The sequence below is a fragment of the Amphibalanus amphitrite genome, unplaced genomic scaffold (assembly GCF_019059575.1).
Source record: "Amphibalanus amphitrite isolate SeventyFive unplaced genomic scaffold, NRLGWU_Aamphi_draft 000603F_arrow, whole genome shotgun sequence".
Classification (NCBI taxonomy): Eukaryota; Metazoa; Arthropoda; class Thecostraca; order Balanomorpha; family Balanidae; genus Amphibalanus; species Amphibalanus amphitrite.
The window spans coordinates 168,664-186,313 of record NW_024882097.1 but is presented as its reverse complement, the minus strand read 5'-3'; the positions used below and the strand labels follow the sequence as shown (position 1 = coordinate 186,313).

The following is a 17,650-nucleotide window of genomic DNA, read 5'->3' as shown; positions in this document are numbered from 1 at the left end:
CCATCAGCCGCCGACCGGCCTGTCCGCGGACGATACCCAGCCACGCCCCGCTGGAGCACCCCCTCCCTTCACCCCTGCACGGCAGCACTACACAGGAAGCCCGGCTGCAGCTCATCCCAGCCCCGCTGGACGCCGCCATCGCCACCGTGTCCCCATCAGCACACACACGGTTGTGGTCTGTTCGCAATGCCCCACTCGGCCTCACAGAGCTCCATTCCATCAGCCGGCAGCGCTGATGACTCTATCTGACCTGCGATTACTCTAGCATCTAGCATCCTTTAGTGGCTCGGTGCCCACGGACATCAGATTTCTTCCAGAAGATGAGAGCAGGCAGCCTCAGCCGAGAGCGTGGGCCCCGGACCATGAATAGCACCGGGACTCGAGTTCCATTTACCGTGCGCTTGTGGCCGCGGTCATGGTTAAATGAATACGGGATAGGTCACCGTCCCAGCCAGAAGGTCAAATGCCACGTCAGTGTCACTCCAAAGGTAAATATCACATATCAGAACCCAAACAACGAAGACCTATGCTACGACAGTCACCAATGACATTTACCTCGGTTGTTACTTGTTATCATGCATCTCCGGCATAGGCTAGGATGCAAAATTATTGCATTATTGTCTTACCTTATTCTGGTCGACGATGTAGAGGTAGAACCCATTGGGGTCCACCTTCAGGGTCACCGGCACACCGGTGGCCGAGTCCTGTAACATGGAGAACAGCGGCGTCAGGGACATGACGAATGGGCTGCACCGCCGCGACGGCGGACGGCGCGGGCGGGGAAAATATAACTGAAACGGTTAATATAATGCTGAATGCTGAGTGAAATATCAAGATGGTTGGAAAAATAAAAAATGAAGGGAAATGTGTAAAATACTGAATGAATTCAAGGGATAGAAAATATCAAACGAAAAAGTAGATTGGCATAAGATGAGCGTGGGCCTAAAAAGAGAGAAATAACCGCAGGTCAAACAAAAGAGTTGCGCAAAACTTGGTGCTGGCTCTTAAAAAAAAAAAAAAAATCAAGAGAGCACATTTACAGAAGCCGCGGCTGATCGCCCCAGCCCACACCTTTAGCGGAGCGGGACTCGGGACCGTGAGCTCCCCATCACCGGGTAACCAGGTCGTACAGGTGTCCCGTGACACGGGCTCGAACATGAACACCTGTCACGGTGACACGATACCAGCATCCGGCAAGTGAGACGCGAGCAGTGAAATTGCAAACGCGATGTGTCTGTCTACCTCTGCTGGTTGCCAAGCGTTCCCGCCCGGGTCGAGAGGTCATCCCACAGCCGCCAGCAGCCCGTTCCCGGGGATACCCGGCCCATCTATTGCCTATAGCCGTCAAACACCCGCCATCGCCGTCGGCACACACGGGGAAAAGCCCGAGACGTGCGCGCCATTGGAGAGCACCCGACACACGGCTGTTCCATCGATTATCGGCGGCCAATCAATCACTGGATGAGATGGTTGCAGGCGGGGGTGGAAAGGCGTTTTTCCCTTAGAGAAGACGTCCCAAAACAAATATATCAGGGGAATGCTGGCGTGAAACAGTGCACTTCGAGGACGGATGACGGGAGACATGTCCACTATCTACATGTCCAGATACATAAAACGTGAGAAAGGACGAACGAACGGACGGACGGATGCTCTGTTCCACGGTAACAGAAATCTCGCTCGGCCCGCAGTACTGAGGTACTCGGCCGTCGTCAGGTCATCGTTCAGCGGCGCGAGCCGGGAACCGCCCATCCCAGCGGTATATCAGCCAACCTGCGACCGGCCGGCGCCCCGTCACGTCTTCGTTTCGCACCGGTCACGCGCCTGACCGTGGAGTGGCCAGTGAGACACTGACACTCGGCTCTAGACGATGAAAGCAGCCGGGTAGGGTTCGACGACGGGGTAGCCCCGTCGCGGCCAGTGGAGACTGGAGAGTCCACTGCCGGCGGCAACCACCTGCTGCTACAAGCACGGTTCTTCCCTTCCCCGGCGATAACGACATGACGGCATGGTAACCACCTGGCCAGTGACGGCTTGCTCAGAATAATAAATCCCTAGCTCACAGCGACACACCGTGGAATCACCCAGCACTTGACGCCGGAGATCTCAGATCAAATCTGGGGCGAGATTGCAACCATCAGTGTCTCTGTTGTGCGACACCGCCTGAGCTGTTCCCCCGGGGAACAGCTACAGCCCCGAGGAACAGGTCCTCGTTACGAGCACCAGCTATACGAGACTCACATTGAGTCAAGCGCAACTCACTCTGCTGTGGCGAGACTAGCTCCAGTTTATCCAGAGAGCGGCGGAATCCAAAGATCCGCCGCCAACACTCACAGAGCCAGCTCAGAATCCGACAGATTATGTAAACGACGCCGTTCAGAGCGGTGACGGTGCGTCCCACCGGACGGGCCGAGCGTACCGCACGTTCCAGTCGTGTTGATACCATTCAGAGCGCCCTGCGGGTAAGGTGAACTCACGATGGTTGACGTGCTGTGCGAGCGTAGGTGGCGAGCGTTGCACTCAGACGTGACAGCAGTAACGACAAGAAACGATGCATAATACAAACAGCTCACATACATGATGGTCAGGTTTAAAAATCAGGATGCTAATCTTTTATGTGGTCACCGCAAAACACCCATTAGGTGGACATTATGTGCATTGTGCAATCGTAAATTACGTAAGGATCGCTTGATGCACAGTGCTAAGACGTCTGTGGGCTGTTCACACGTGTATCAGTTTACACTTGGTCCGTTGTGCTTTTGTTTTGAAACTAGAGCGACATGTGAATCAAAACAGCCGTCTTCTTTTCCGCTTAGTTACATCCCTACGGCTTCCACTAACTACAGAAGCTCGGCCTCAGACATTGTTGGCAATTTGCCTGGACCACTATTTACCCAGCATTTTTGCACACAAACAAGCACTTCCGTCCGAAGTTAAACACCCAGTGTACCGAGCCGGCGAATTTTTCCCACAGATCACGGCGAAACGGGCGACCTTGATCGGCCGCCTGGTGAAGATCGACCGCTCAGGAGCTTCCGCCACGCTGTAACTTCAACGGAAATCGGCTCGGAATATGGGACGCCGGCGTGTCGTGTGGACTTTTCATCGCGATGCCATGTTTCATTCAAGCGGCAATGTCGCGAGCGTCAGTGCGGTCCGTTCGCACCGCCATTACTGGCAATGCCAACCGGTTTTCATGTAAATGTGGAGTCCGCAACACATTTTTGCTTTGATTTGTGCGATCATTAACCGGTTTTTGCGCATGCCTGTTCTAGTTCAAATTATCAGTGGAGCGACAAAGCACACGTAGCGCTGTGTAAGTACGTCAGCAAGGAGCTGAAACCTTACAAAACAGATGAAATAACTAGATGAGTGAAATAAAACGATCCCATCCAATCGTGCTGAAACACCTCCCAGATCACAGCGCCGAACTTATGAAGACCCGGCCGGGGGCGAGAGGCTGAACGTCCCGTCCGAACACACAGGGGTTATTGCCCCAGATAACGAGCTATTTAGTTCGCAGTAAGCGGCGGCGGCCGATAGCAAACGATAATCAGCACGCGAGGCATTCATCGGGCTCAAACAGCCGGTGCGAATAGGCCGGTTTTTCCACTTGTCGACATTAGGTTTGGTGTAGGCGTTATCTTTATACGATGGTAAGCCATCATCCCAATCGAGACGTGTCACATTCTTAGACTGTGACGCACCGGCCTGCCAGCCGGGAACGGGGCAATGAACCGTATTTCTACTCGTACCGATGTTCGTACTCGTATGTACCACCTCGACGAACTCTCCTGAGAAGTCGGACCCTGTACCCGTGCTCCATCCTCGCCGAACAACACGACTTGTACAAAACACTAGCCAGAAGCCGAACTGTAGCCATCAGCAGCCATAACCTCCTATCAGAAATACCACCGCACCACCCAAAGCAAACTGATATCCTCCGCCTATCGGTGTGCCCACTCGTCTGAAAACACCAGATATCCGGAGCGGCACTCAAACCTCGCCAGTCCCAGGTCGAGGACACTCGCAGGTTCTCATTTGACCGCGGCCCCGCAGCAGCGACGAGGGAGACGAGCAGCTACTCAGAGAGCCGCAAGCTCCGCACGTGAGGTCGGAAAGAGCAACAGGCGGCGCCCGGCAACACGCCGCGGCCGCTTGATGGGCCGTGCATGCAGGCTGCAGGGCTGCCGGTCATGGTTGAACTCCACACCCCGCGCTGGGAGAACCCGATCCGGGCCGGTGGTGGGCCGACGGGCACGGGCACCCGCTGACGGCCGATCTCTGGCGTCCGTGAACCGTCAGTCGTCACATCAGCAGCAGCTAACGCGTCCCGCGTCAGCCTGGTATAGGAAGCTTATCATTGAGCCTACAGAAACATTCGAAGACTAGCCCGCCTTCGTCTCACTGTCCCACAGGTCGCATTCAGTACCGTTCCTTATGCCTTAAACTTACACTGCTAACCAATAAATGTATAAACAGTCAGATCCTCCACCAGTGTCACTTCGACTTCCTCTCCTGACGTTATCCCCACGTAAATTGGTATACGCATCCGAGCAGGCTCCTCTAATCAAGGCAGTCCTTTCGCATCTCGTGCCATTTCAGCGAAGTCCATCCATGTCTGTCCAATCATTCGCTGAATTCAGACCTCTTATTTCCATCCAATTCCATCCCACACACACATTCACCAGCTCGCGGAGAAGAGGCCCGTCTAGCGCCCCCCCCCCCCCCCCCACCGAAGCCATCAAAGCCGGCTCTCAGCGAAACACGTAAATGGAAAACGCTATTGGCCGGTGAGGCCTTTTCTGCATGGCCGGCGTCTCATTATCGCTCTCAGACGGACAGGCGGGGAGGTGTGGCACGGCGCTGCGCGACTCCACGGGCTCGGCCGGGCCCCCTCCAGCCCGACTGTGTTCCAGCCCGACTCGTGCAGTGAGGCTGGCCGCTCAGTCCGGCCAGGGGCGTAGGCAGGGGGGGGGCCACTGGGCCATGGCCCCCCCCCCTTGGGCGCCGAAGGCGCCCTTTGCGATTGGAGGGCGCCGAAGGCGCCCTCCAATCGCAAATGCAATTGTGATATAATCGAATCGAAAAACAATCGCGACTGGAGGGCGCCCTCCAATCGCGAATGTGTTTACAGGGAAAATACGGATGGAGGGCGCCCTCGGAGGACGCCCATTCCAAATACGCCCTCCAAATACGGTTGGAGGGCTCCCTCGGGCGCCCTCCAACCACATTTGTAGGCTGTAGCTCTCTAAGCGTAACGGTGGTCGCCTATGTAAGCCGCTGTCCCGTAAATAAGCGCCCTCTCATCCGAAGGCGCCCTCCTGTAGGTCGCCACCCTGCTACATATTGCCGCCCTTCTGCTGATCGGCGTCCTCATAATTATTGGCGCTCTCCTACCTATTGCGCCCTCATGTGAAATTTTCAAGGCCGCCTTTCTCCTTTTTGGCACCCTATTGTTCAGTGCCGCCCACCTACCTATTGGTTCCCTAGTCCTTCCTGTTGAATGTTAATCGGGGCCCTTCTCTTATTGGCGCACTCGTGTTGATCGCCGCCCTCCTAACCACTGGCACCCTCTTGTTGATCACCGCCCTCCTATCCACTGGTACCTTCCTGTTGACCAGCGCCCTCCGCACAGACGCCCTCCTGTTCGTGTCATCCTCTTGAGCAAAGGCGCCCTCCTCACCATTGCCACCCCCATTTTAATCGTCACCCTTCCGCTCATTAACGACTTCCAGTTGATGACCGCCCTCCCACCTATTGGCGACCTCTTGTTGATCGCCACCCTCCTATTGGTGCTCTCCTGTTCCTCGCCACCCTCTTACCTGGTGGCGCCCTCCTGTTGATTGTTGATCGGGGCCCTCCTACCTATTGGTGCCCTCCTGTTGATCGCTGCCCTTCTATCCATTGGCGCCCTCCTGCTGCTCGCCAACTTCCTACCTATCGGTGCACTACTATCGAAACTCGGGATGTTGATCGGGGCTCTCCTACCTATTAGCGCCCTCCTGTGGATCGCAGCCCTTCTACCTATTGGCAACATCCGTTGATCGCTGCCCTCTTATCATTTATTTACTCCTTTGGCATGTTTTTCAACTTAGTCGTTCTATTGCACATAGTTGATGTCTTGCCTGTGAAAACTGCCACAAATGAACGTGCATTCAGCACAATGAATGAAGTACCTATACCTACCAAAACTATCTACGCTCTACGATGCATAAAACACGTCTTTGGTCTTAACGGATTGATCCTACTTTACGTGCATCATGGCATCTATATGGATTACGATTAAGTATTGTCAACAGGTTCGGCCGCAACAGCAGGCATCTGAAGTTTCGGTGATTGAAACTGGTTATGTGGGTACACTGTATGCATCTGTGAGAAGGCTATGAAGGCTGGTCTGAGGTAACTTGGATGATGTTTACGCATCTCGCGCTCCGGTATCAATCCGATACGGTGATCTGGTGCGTAGATATGCCACCGCCAATAAACTTTTATACATCGACACCCATGAGCCAAGCTTTCTATACAGTTTGTGTGGCAGCGGCCCGACCAAACCTTTGGTATTTTTTACACCTTCAAATTTGGTAAAAGAGCGAGAGGAGCTTTGAACGGTGATCGTATAAAAGGCGTGCCTAAAAAGCGGAGGAAAAGGTTGTTTTCAAAAATTTCGCGCGCCTTCGGCGCAGCATTTCAAGAACACTTGACCTTTTATGACCTGGAGTATAAAGAATACACACGATGCAAAATCAATGCAGCACGACCTATACGAGGTTACGCAAAAAAAAAAAACTGGTGGCATGGTAAAGAACGCCTCCCAACCCCCCCCCCCCCACCCCCCACCCACCCCGCTGAGCGATTTTTTATCTCGCGACCGTATGGCGCCCTCCTTGGGTGAGGTGGCGCCCTCCAAACCCTTGGCCCCCCCCCCCCCTTCGCGATTTTCTAAATACGCCGCTGAGTCCGGCTGCTGCAGCGTGAGGCCTCCTGAGCTCAGCGCCGCCGGCCGAGCAGCGGGCTCCACCGCCACCGCCGGCCGGCCACAAATACAGCCTCTCAGAGACCGGCTGAATAGAGACTGACGTACCGCCGCCGCCGCCGACGGATGGATGGCGACGAGCCGACGCGGTCCCCTCGGCTCGGCTCGGTCCCTCTGCCCGTCTGTCGAGTGGCACCAGCTCGTCTGTCCTCATCAGGCGCCCGGCGCGGCGGCCGATCCGATGGATGGCCGCCCAGCTATTTGGGCGATACACATTACGCGTCCGATGAGGAAAAACTCTGAACCAAGGCTGGCTGCTCCCCCGGGTGTGATACGGCCGGGACGGTGCAGAACGGAACCCGCGGCGGGCGAGCACGGATAAACGAGCAGCGTTATGGAGCTCGTAGTGTGGCGCGATATGGTGAATGTATTAAAGCATTGCGGGGATTCTGTGGGGATGATGAGAGAGGCCATAATATAGGGTGATGAAGATTCGCCTCAGCTGACTGGCGTTAGGTAGGTAGAGCAAGCAGACACAAAACTCGTCCCTCGTAGATAGAGCACGCGAGTTAGATAGAGCACCCCACCGGGTTTACCAGCCGAAAAGGCACTCACCTGGGTTAACAGCCGAAAAGGCACTCACCTGGGTTAACAGCCGAAAAGGCGCTCACCTGGGTTGCCAGCCGAAAACGCGGAGCTAACGAGCTAACAACCTCTCGGGGTCAGCCATCCGCTCCAGAAAATTACCCTCTGAATTACCAAACTCACGAAACACGGGTCCATCGGGCACCAGGTATTTTAAGCATAACGACGCCCTCGAAACAGAGAAAAACAAGCACGACCGAGAATGCGGTCGTTAACTCGCCCCTAAAGCCGGCCTGTATATTTTCAGCGCGCCCGGCCCGTCGTGACCCGGCCTGAGAGCCATGATGGCACCCCGCGTCACGATCTGCCGGCACGGCGGAGCCGGGGAAAATCCGAGGGTTGGAGCACTGCATGACGCTGCGCTGGTTCAGGTGATTGAATTCATAGCTGGACATAAGGCACGCGAGGGGTTAAACAAATGACATTTTGTTTGTAACTGGTTCATTGCCTGGGAAATAGCCAATGTTATCTAGCAACCAATCAACGTCTTCTTTCAGAGAAAACCTCTCTGAAGCTGGTGACTCAGATTACGATTTCGGCGGGGTGAGACTAAATGCTTACTTCGAAATCTAAGCTGCGTTGCGGCATTGGCGGTTATGTGCGGCGTGTATGCCGCATGATTAGTAAGCGGCGACCACTAAATTAAAAATTCAATAGCTTCGACCTGTTTTCAATGGATAACACTGCATACCAAAAATGTCCATCGCTCTCGTCATAGGATATTTAGATTTAAATAACTAACTTATCTACATCATTGTTTTGAACCAAATTAATACTCAGCCGCGAACGTATAAGGTATAACCCCTTGCCGTTTCGCTCCTGATCAAGCTAGAGCTTCGCGGAAAAAACGAGCGTGTTGCCCGTGACGAGAGAAAGCCGATGATACCCAATTTTAAGGTCCTAGGTTATCGGTTGACCTTCCAGGTCAGGTCAATGACCCAAAAGGCGGGAAAATTGGGACCTGTTAGAACGTCGTAGTGTGGCTGCTATGGGGTTTTTCGGGGTGCTGATCACGAATATCATGCTAGTTTTGATCACAGATGATGTCTTCATTCATTTAGGCCAGGTCGGGTTAGGTCAGGTCAGGTCAACCAGTAGAGGTCCTGCCAGGTATTTGTAGTAGGTGTCAACCGCCTCTGACAGCCTCGTAACATGTTACGAAGGCACCAAAACTACTTTGTAAACGTTCATGTGGTTGCTTAATTCGAATTCAGCTCGAAAAAACTGACCTAGAAACATGTCAAACTCGAAAAAGTGAACCGAGGTCACCAAAGGTCAATGACCTGACCTGACCTTCAGGTGACCTTGACACCCACCCTAATGCATGGGGGCAACATCATATCACATGTTTGAACGCTTGAAACCACGAAAAGACTGCAAACGCGCTGCTAATGCGAGCCGACATACTCTGAATCGCGGTTCCGGCCAAACATGGTCTCGAAAAGTAGGTCACAGGTCAAAGGTCATTTGGGTCAGGGTCATGAAATTTTCAGGATGGGTGTTAAATTGATCAATGCGAGGGTACTGAAAGTTTCGTCGCGATCAGCCGCTTTTTAAGCGAGTTATTCGCGAAAAACCTTAGGGGGGTTGCATCAACCCCCCCCCCCCCTGTGCGGGCGAGGTCATGTTTTGATAGCAAGACTGAAACAGACTTTTTTGGGTAGCCAGGAAATCGCATGCCAGAGCCTATTCAAATTCTTTTATCGGCCTTTATATGCACCAGTCGCATACAGGTACGGGATTAAGCATACGATTTCCAGACAATCGAACGACTGTTTGGAGACAACAAAGGAAGGAATGAGTGAGTTAAGTTGAAAGTATTAATTTGGTTCAAAATGATGATGTAGATAACCTAGTTATTTAAAGCTGAATATCTTATGACGAGAGCGGTTGGCATTTATGGTATGCAGTGTTATTCATTGAGAACCGGTCGGAGCGTTTGAGTCTTTAATTTAGTGGTCGCCTCTTACTAATCATGCGGCATACACGCCGCACATAACCGCCAATGCCGCAACGTAGCTTAGATTTCGAAGTAAGCATTTAGTCCCACCCATTTCGGCGTTCCTCGCGTGAACAGGAAACTTTCAGCACTTCCGCACAAATAGCGGCCGCTGTTCCACCTCTGAGCCGGAGAGCTCACCCACTGACCTCCGCAGGGTCAGTCGGCACGCCAGTCTGTTCCGCACCCCTCGCGCTGTCAGTCGAGGAGCAGCCGAGCGCATCGCGCCGACTCCGGAAACAGCTCTAAACACTGCGGGCCGCCGGCGGGCGACGTTTATTTGCTCTCCTTTCGCGGCACAAAGGGTGATCGGCCCCGGCGGAACCCGGCGACCTGGCCGTACGCTGACGGCCGGATGTCTGACGGAGACGAACCGCCCGGCTCGGACCGACCTACGGCCGGGAATATTGAACAGATCCCGCTGTCGATGGGCGCGTCTGTTCTCCGGCGAGCGGAGGCAGCGTCAGCGGTGGGTGGTTTGATGGCCGCATCCGCCGACAGGACCTGGATTCGCCGAGTTCCAACCACTCGCGCCGAGGGTTTATTGGAATGCAATTGAAGTGGAATGATTCGAGACGCGGATAAGGCTATATTTCATGGACGCGTATACAGTGTCAGAAAAGTGGCCCGTTTCTAAGTTTTCTTGAACTCGGAAGATTTGTTCTGCGAAAAGTCTTGACTAAAGAAAAGCAATTTTTGTTCTGTGAGCAAACGTTCCCTAAACAGATGATTTCTGTGCAACAAAGTACCTCTACCCATCTATGTCAGCATTATTAGGCTTGATGGAGCATTTCACAATGGGTCACTTAATAAAAACCCAACTGCCTACCCATTTTGACTGATTTTTCTTCTTCAGCAGATTAAGTCATCTCTCTCCAGTATCCATGGCTACTGAATGAAGACCTGGACTCCTGAATAGAATGCAGTACAAACTACTGACCTACTCCCAAGAACCAGCACCGCCTGCTACTTTTGGTTCACCAGCTGACAGCTGTTGGCAAAACTTTCACTGGTATTAGATTGATAGATATAACTGGTATTTGATCGGCAGCCTGAAGCCCATCAACTGTGATGTGTTATGAACAGGTGATCTGTGAATTGTGATCACACAGTGTGTGCATTAACAATAAATCCTGTATTTTATAATACAAATGTTGAAAATTTTGTCACTCTTTTAACATCTGGTTCAACACGTATGATATGAATGAAGGGCTACACAGCATGCAGGAGCTGGAAATGGGCAATGCCCCAATGGATATGCAAACTTAACGTAATCAGGTGAGATAAACCTGAAAAGCTTGATTTCATATCCATATTAGCATGCAGTGCCTACAAAGTAGTGAATGATTTAAAAAAAAATTAACTGACAGGCAACAGCAGTTCAAGTTAATAACGCAGTCAGGTGAGATAAACCTGAAAAGCTTGATTAATTTACACGTACACTGGTCTGAGAAACAACACTACCAAGCTAGTGAGTAGTAAATGGGCAATGCCCCAAATGGATATGCAAACTTCACGTAGTCAGGTGAGATAAACCTGAAAAGCTCAGCTTGATTAATTTACATGTACACTGTTCTAAGAAATGACACATATACCAAGCTAGTGAGTAGTACCTAAATGCTATCAGAAAATTATGGGTACTGGATAAGCATATTACCCATAATACATATATCAGCACAACCTATCCTACCATTCTCACACAAATCAAACGAAGGTACCAAACAAATCACAAAAATAACACGCGAGTCATGGGAGACGAGTCATAAGCCTTGGCCTTTTGACGTCTAAAACACTGCCATCACCGCACCAACAAGCTCGCTCCCCGCCCGGCTCCCTTCATAACGCAACCGGGCGCAAACTTTTTCTGAGTTCTCGCAGAACATATTTGGTGTTTCCGTGGTGGCAGACTATCCCCTGGTAAAAGTTCCCAATTGCAGTAAAGTATGAAAAAATGATATCAGTAGATGTAAAAAAGATTTTTCTTTTCAAAAATGTCAAAATTTAGCAATTTTATAACGTGTGATGCCCATATTTTACGATAGTCTGCGGGGCCGTTCCGTGCCTGCTAAGGTCAGCTTCACTTGGATCGTTTAAGACACCTAGACATCATTCATTGCAAAACAAGGTATGGCTAGAATGGAAATTGATTGGAAAAAGTTATAGAATAGTTTTTGTTTCGTAAAAATGAGCAAAAAAATGCGTATGGGGATAATAAGTGACAGCGTCTTTTGAGGTATCACCTTTTTGGTGCCGGCATAAGAGAACTTGGACGAATTTATGGCAAAATTTTTGTGAATGATATCAAAATGAACAAAATAAACAGTTATTGTCTTTTTGATGCCCTTTTCCCATCTGAATTACACAAAAAAATGACTTTTTTATTTTTCTCGAACTCATGGCAGTAAGATATCTTAATTTGTAATAAATCGACCGAAGGCATTATTTTGTGCTGCATATTATTCATTAAATTTTGTATTAAAATAAATTGAACATCAAAATCGTTTTTGTCATTCGGCAATGAACTTAACTAGCAACCAATACTTTTTTAAAAATAAATACATTCTCAGACTAGGCAGCGCTGTCTGGCGTGTCTCGCGCGCTTTTACGCAACTGCGCCGGGTTTGTCTCGCAATTTGTGTGAGTTATTGTAAAGAAGTATAATTTCGTGGGGTAATTTAATAGTTAAATGTTTATGTGCAATTTTTCTCGTTTTTTCATACTCAACAATATGATTTTTGTTTAAAGGCTGAGATACTGAGACGCATTCGACTTCGACCATCTTCGTTCAAGGAATCTGAGGTGGGATTGTTCATGTCTTTTTTTGTAACAAGCTCAGGTAATGGTAATGCTTAACATAAACCATGTGTTTCAGTTTGTCTTAACTTCTCCCCTTCTTGATTATACCTTCACTTCTACCTAGGCTAAGAAAGTGATATCCAAGGGTAGCTGCTTTCACATTAGTAGCCTTCTGGTGGGTTCAGATTGTTTTCTTGCATTTAGTTATGATATGTTCTTGGATTTCCCTTGTTAAAATTAGGCAAATGTGAATATTAATAATTATATAGGTATGCATCATTATACTTGAGCAATGGCAATGTAGGCTACCTGCCTATTAAGTAGATACAAGATTGCATGGGGATTCATTAAGCAGGCGTCTCACGAGATGCCAGATCTGAAACATAATCTAACCTAACCTAATCTTACCTACCAGCCTACAACCTACAACCTACATTGCTATCGTAGACAGATCTGGCATCTTGTGAGGTGCGTGCTTAATGATTACCATTGCATGTTGGTCATGTGCAGGTGTTTCACTTTGATATGTGCTGCATTTCAACAATCTCTGCCCATTATGCTAAAAAGAAACTGATATAATGCAGTAGCTTCATTAAAAATTTGGAACCATAGCTAAGTTCCAACTTTGTTCTGCGACCTTTTCGAAATTTTAGTCTGCGAACTTAGATCCCCAAACCACTTTTCTGACACTGCGCGTATATCTGAATGACTGACCACTTTTCAACACTAGTAAGAACAATGTCTTTTTGGTATCACAGCCCAAAAATAGCCGGCTGAGGTAAGCAATTCACAACTGTAACTGCTACGGCTGAAAGCCTAAGACCAAATACCGACTACGGAATCGGCAAATTAGCTGCAACTATCTAACTTTTTGCCATCATCCTAGCAGTTTGGTCGGCTGACACGCAAAGATCCGTTGCGTCCAAGGTAGCGCAGTGAAGGTGAACGCATCACTTAGCACCAGCCTTGAACCAACACTCGCTAATTAAAGGGAGCGGTATAAACAGCGTGCGTGGATGCCGTGAAAGGCAACTGCGCCGTGCTGGGCCATATCACACCGGCACGCAACAAAACTCGCTAATGTGACAGCCGGGAGAGACAAAAACCCTGGCCACTCGGCGGGGAATGGACACGGGGGCGGGTCGTCCCGGGCGTCCCGGGCGTCCGTTACTTCACGGCGGCGCGCTCACGTCCGATCGGCGCCCATAGCGCGCCCATCAAGCGCCCCCGTCGGGCGCAGCGGCCCGCTCCGGAATCCGCCCTAACCGGCCCCGCGGTGTGAGCGCCCCTCCGCGGGTGAACGGCACGCGACCGTCAGCTCCGGTCAGCGGCGGACCAATTACCGGCGCACGACCGCCATTGACAAACACCGGCCGACAAACACGGCTGACAAACAGCGTGCAATTAAACCGGCCTATTTGACGGCGGACACGAGGCAGCCGAGCACCAAAAACAGCGATCCCAGAGCGCAGACAACCGATAGTAGCCGTTCAGACAGCTAAGAATGCGGCCAAGGCCCTCATGCAAGTGTTTGGGCCACGCGGGAGAATTTTTATGTGCATTTGTGATATGACTGGAACGCCGCCGTGCCAATGATACAACATAGAGCAACGGTGTTAAACACCATTGCAATGTTATAAAAAAGTATCTACTGTGAATGCTTATTTGAATGCTCAGTCGTGAATATGATCCATTAATTAGAACATTTTCATAAGGCAGGCAGTAGGACAGAATCATGCTATCGACTTGGGCGGTACTCCTGTCGCCAGTAAGCAACAACTCCGCACTAACATCACGGGGCAGGCACATGCCAGTCGTTTGCAAACAGCCAAAACCCACAACTGTTCCCGGGGAAACACCTGGTGTGGAGCACACGTGGGTCGGCCGCCATGAGTGACACCTCAGATCAACATCCTCCGATCAGGAGCGGTAAGACGGGCTGATTCACTAGAGATACCCACACTGGTGGTCAGCACTCTGTAGTCTACACAGCCCCTCTCAGGGACTTCGGCACACCTCTCGGGGTATCGCCTTTCCTGCCAGCCCACGCCGTGCCCGGTGCTACGCCACGCCGCCTCGGCCGTGCCCGAGCGGGCGAGCCGCGCGCGTAAAACCGGTCATGAGGCTGGTGCTGGGGCGCCGAGGAGGGAGTGCAGGGACCGACAGGGTCCGGCGCGGCCGCTAATCCGTGGCCCGGTACCGGAGGGTCACGGCCCGCCCCGCAGGGACCGGGCGTTACCGACACCGGAGCGCCGTGACGCGCCTCGCCTCCGGATTCGCTCCCCAGCCCGCCAACAGCGCCAACCAATCGATTATGTTTATCGAAGCGTTGCACCGAGCGCGCTAAACCATCGACCGAGTGAGCTGCCAAGGAGCTGAGAGGCCCGCCGACCCAGGAGTACCCAATATGAAGAGGAAAGGCTACCGTCCGATCGACCCAGCCTTTGTGTTGACCGATACTGTCCAACTCGAGTAGCGTCCTCTCTGATCATCGACACAGCAGTGGTCGCCAGGAAATGAACCGGGACAGCGTCACCGGTCTCTATCGATGCGATGTCACCCGATGACAGGAAGGCACGCCCCGATATCGCGGGTCACTCGTCCTCAGACGCTATTCATGGCTGATGGTATGCATGATACATGCATGATGATAAGCCTGTCATTACTGACGCGAACGTCTGAACAGATTTACATCCATAAACTGTGATTCACGAAATACACACAACGGTGATCCGGTCACCACTAACCGCAAGCTCTCCTCGACTGAGTCGCAGTGTGGTCAATTTAACATAATACGCTTAGCTGGGCTCGATTCTCGAAATAGCAGCCGACAACAAAATGCTAACAGACTGATAGTCATCGGCAGGCGTGCGGCAGCGGCGCGCCGTGGCACGTCAGTCACGGACGTCCGATACGTGACGTGACGCCGTGGACACGCCACCGTCACGTGTGGCTATCCAGCCACGTGACGGCTCCTCACCTTGTGATGAGTCACCGGCGACACTCAGTCCCAACTGACACCGTTCGCACTGCTCGCTAAACATAGCTCCGCTGCGCTTCCCATCGAGCCACCCTCCGCATTGGAGCCGGGCCACTGAATCTTTGACGCAGTGACGACGACGATGATGACGAAAGCAGCGACGATGCAACGGGTGAAGAGCGGGGGCGACAGGGGACTCGATAGGAGCGTCCAAGGTGCCAAATGTCACGATCAGCAGCGAGGGGGCGGCACGGCTGGGCGGGGGAGGTGCATAGTTCAACAGAGGAAGGTGACAGACGGTAGCAGCAGCGGGTAACCGGCAACCACTGTCGGAGCCCGGAGGGAAGCCGCACGCCGGAGATTGCACCGTACCACGTGTTAGAGAGCCGCCCTCCGTTCTCCCTGTCAACCACAATTTTCAGCGATCGGTTCGCGTTGCCTCTCCAGCTCAGCGTCACAAGGACGTTGCGCGTACCGGTCGATGGAGAGGCGCAGAAAACCATCTCCAGCTCGACAGTTTATAGAATTAGACAATTTTGTTTGCATATGATGGAGCACAGTTTGATAGCAGAGTAAGTTAGGTCCACTGCTCTGAGAATCTCCCCATCCCCAACAAGACCTGACCCTAATTCAGACATCACTCCAACTCTCTTATCCGTCTCCCGTCCATCGGCCTCTCCACTATACCTCGGCCTCTATGCCTGGGTGAACTGTGTGGACTTTGTGGGCTCTGTGGCCTGTCCACGTCCGGATTCCGTTGCCCCTGTGGCCACTGTGGTCCTTCCCAGCCGCGTCCACTATCCGACGCCATTAGCCGTTTCTCGAGAGACGTAAGAGCCTTTCGAGGAGCACTTGAAATTCTCCGCTGTTATTTTTCAGCCAGTTGCCACAGCTCGAGTTCTTTACATTAGCCCAAGTCCCAATAGTGATGGGCCCGGAAGCGGGAAGCGGAAGGAAGGGTTTCACATAACGACGATTTACCTACAACAGGATGGGTTCAGCCAGTACTTCCAGTTTCGACCACCATGGGAGATAGCCCGCATCGAATCGCATCATTGACCCATCAAGTGTCTGAAAGTCAGACGAGCGTTCATCCGTATGCATTCTCGGACCCCAGACGTGCCAACGGAAAGAATGGCTCACTCACTTATGCTAACCCGAAACGGGATACGCCGGGAGCATACTAACACAAAGACGCACACATTTCACATTTTACCGTCGTCCATAATGTTGGGACGGAGCAGTAACCCACCCAAATAACCCCCAAATGCCGGCAGTAGGCACGTATCTGCCCCAGCCAGCTCACATGGCGGTTTTTCTCACATGATTAACAGTTCGCCACAGGCAGGTAGTGCCGGGAAGAGTTTGAGAAACCGATAGTCTCTCTCTCCCCGAGTGCCGCGCCGTGGCCATTGTTCAGACGGCAGCGCCGTGTCCTTTCACTTTGGCTTCCCACGCGGCGCCCGGGGGAGCGGCTCGCCGGCCCGGTGCGGGCGCTAGGGGCCAAACCCAGCCCCGCAGCGCGAACGGTCAGTGATTCCGAGCGTCAACGCCTCGGACCCCGCCACCGTGAAATGGAAGTGACGCAAGTGCTTCAGCTCAAAAAGTGGCCACTCGCTCGCTCGCAAAGTTGGCTCTCAGGAACGGAACAAGGTGAATGGTTTAGTTGGGTGGGCCTGCAACCAGACATGCAGTTTGGAGTACGAGAATAGCTAGCTAAAGGGCATAGTAACAGAACAAATGCACGCCGTTCAAGAATACCATTTTGAACATTTTGACTGGCAAACGAAATCATGCTGTGACTAAATCAACAGCACACGCTTGATCAACTAAATTTAACCAGGAAGTCACACCTTCCAGATAATTTTTCCGTTAACTGGACCGTACGGCGTACGCTCAAAATTTTGAGAGCCCAACTAACAAACCCAGATTAGGACGTCCGTGCACCATGAATACTCACACATTACACGGAACTCACCATGACATACGGGACTCATTACTGGCAATCTGCCCACATGGCCCCATCACCAGCGCCCGCGGAGCGAGCTAAACCACATCGATAGCCACAAGGCACGCTTCATTATGCCGAGCAGACGAGCCCGCAGCTCGCCAGCCCTTGGTGCACGGGAGCAATCGATACGTGCTCAGCTTGTTATCGATACTACCACACTACCGACAGCAGACGCGCCGCTGATGACCAATTGTTACATATTGCATGGATTTACGGGTCGTAAGGTGACCACTTCTGGGTTATGAC

At 51.9% G+C, this 17,650-nt stretch overlaps 1 protein-coding gene across 4 annotated transcripts in view; it reads right to left on the bottom strand.

Annotated features, from left to right (window-relative positions):
• LOC122394655 (1-phosphatidylinositol 4,5-bisphosphate phosphodiesterase classes I and II-like) overlaps positions 1-17,650 on the bottom strand; it is a 78,060-nt gene that overhangs the window by 39,506 nt on the left and 20,904 nt on the right. For all 4 annotated transcript variants that reach the window (XM_043391665.1, XM_043391667.1, XM_043391666.1 and 1 more), the window contains exon 3: positions 627-704. In XM_043391665.1, the coding sequence (XP_043247600.1) occupies positions 627-704 (78 nt within the window). The remainder of the gene's footprint in view (positions 1-626; positions 705-17,650) is intronic.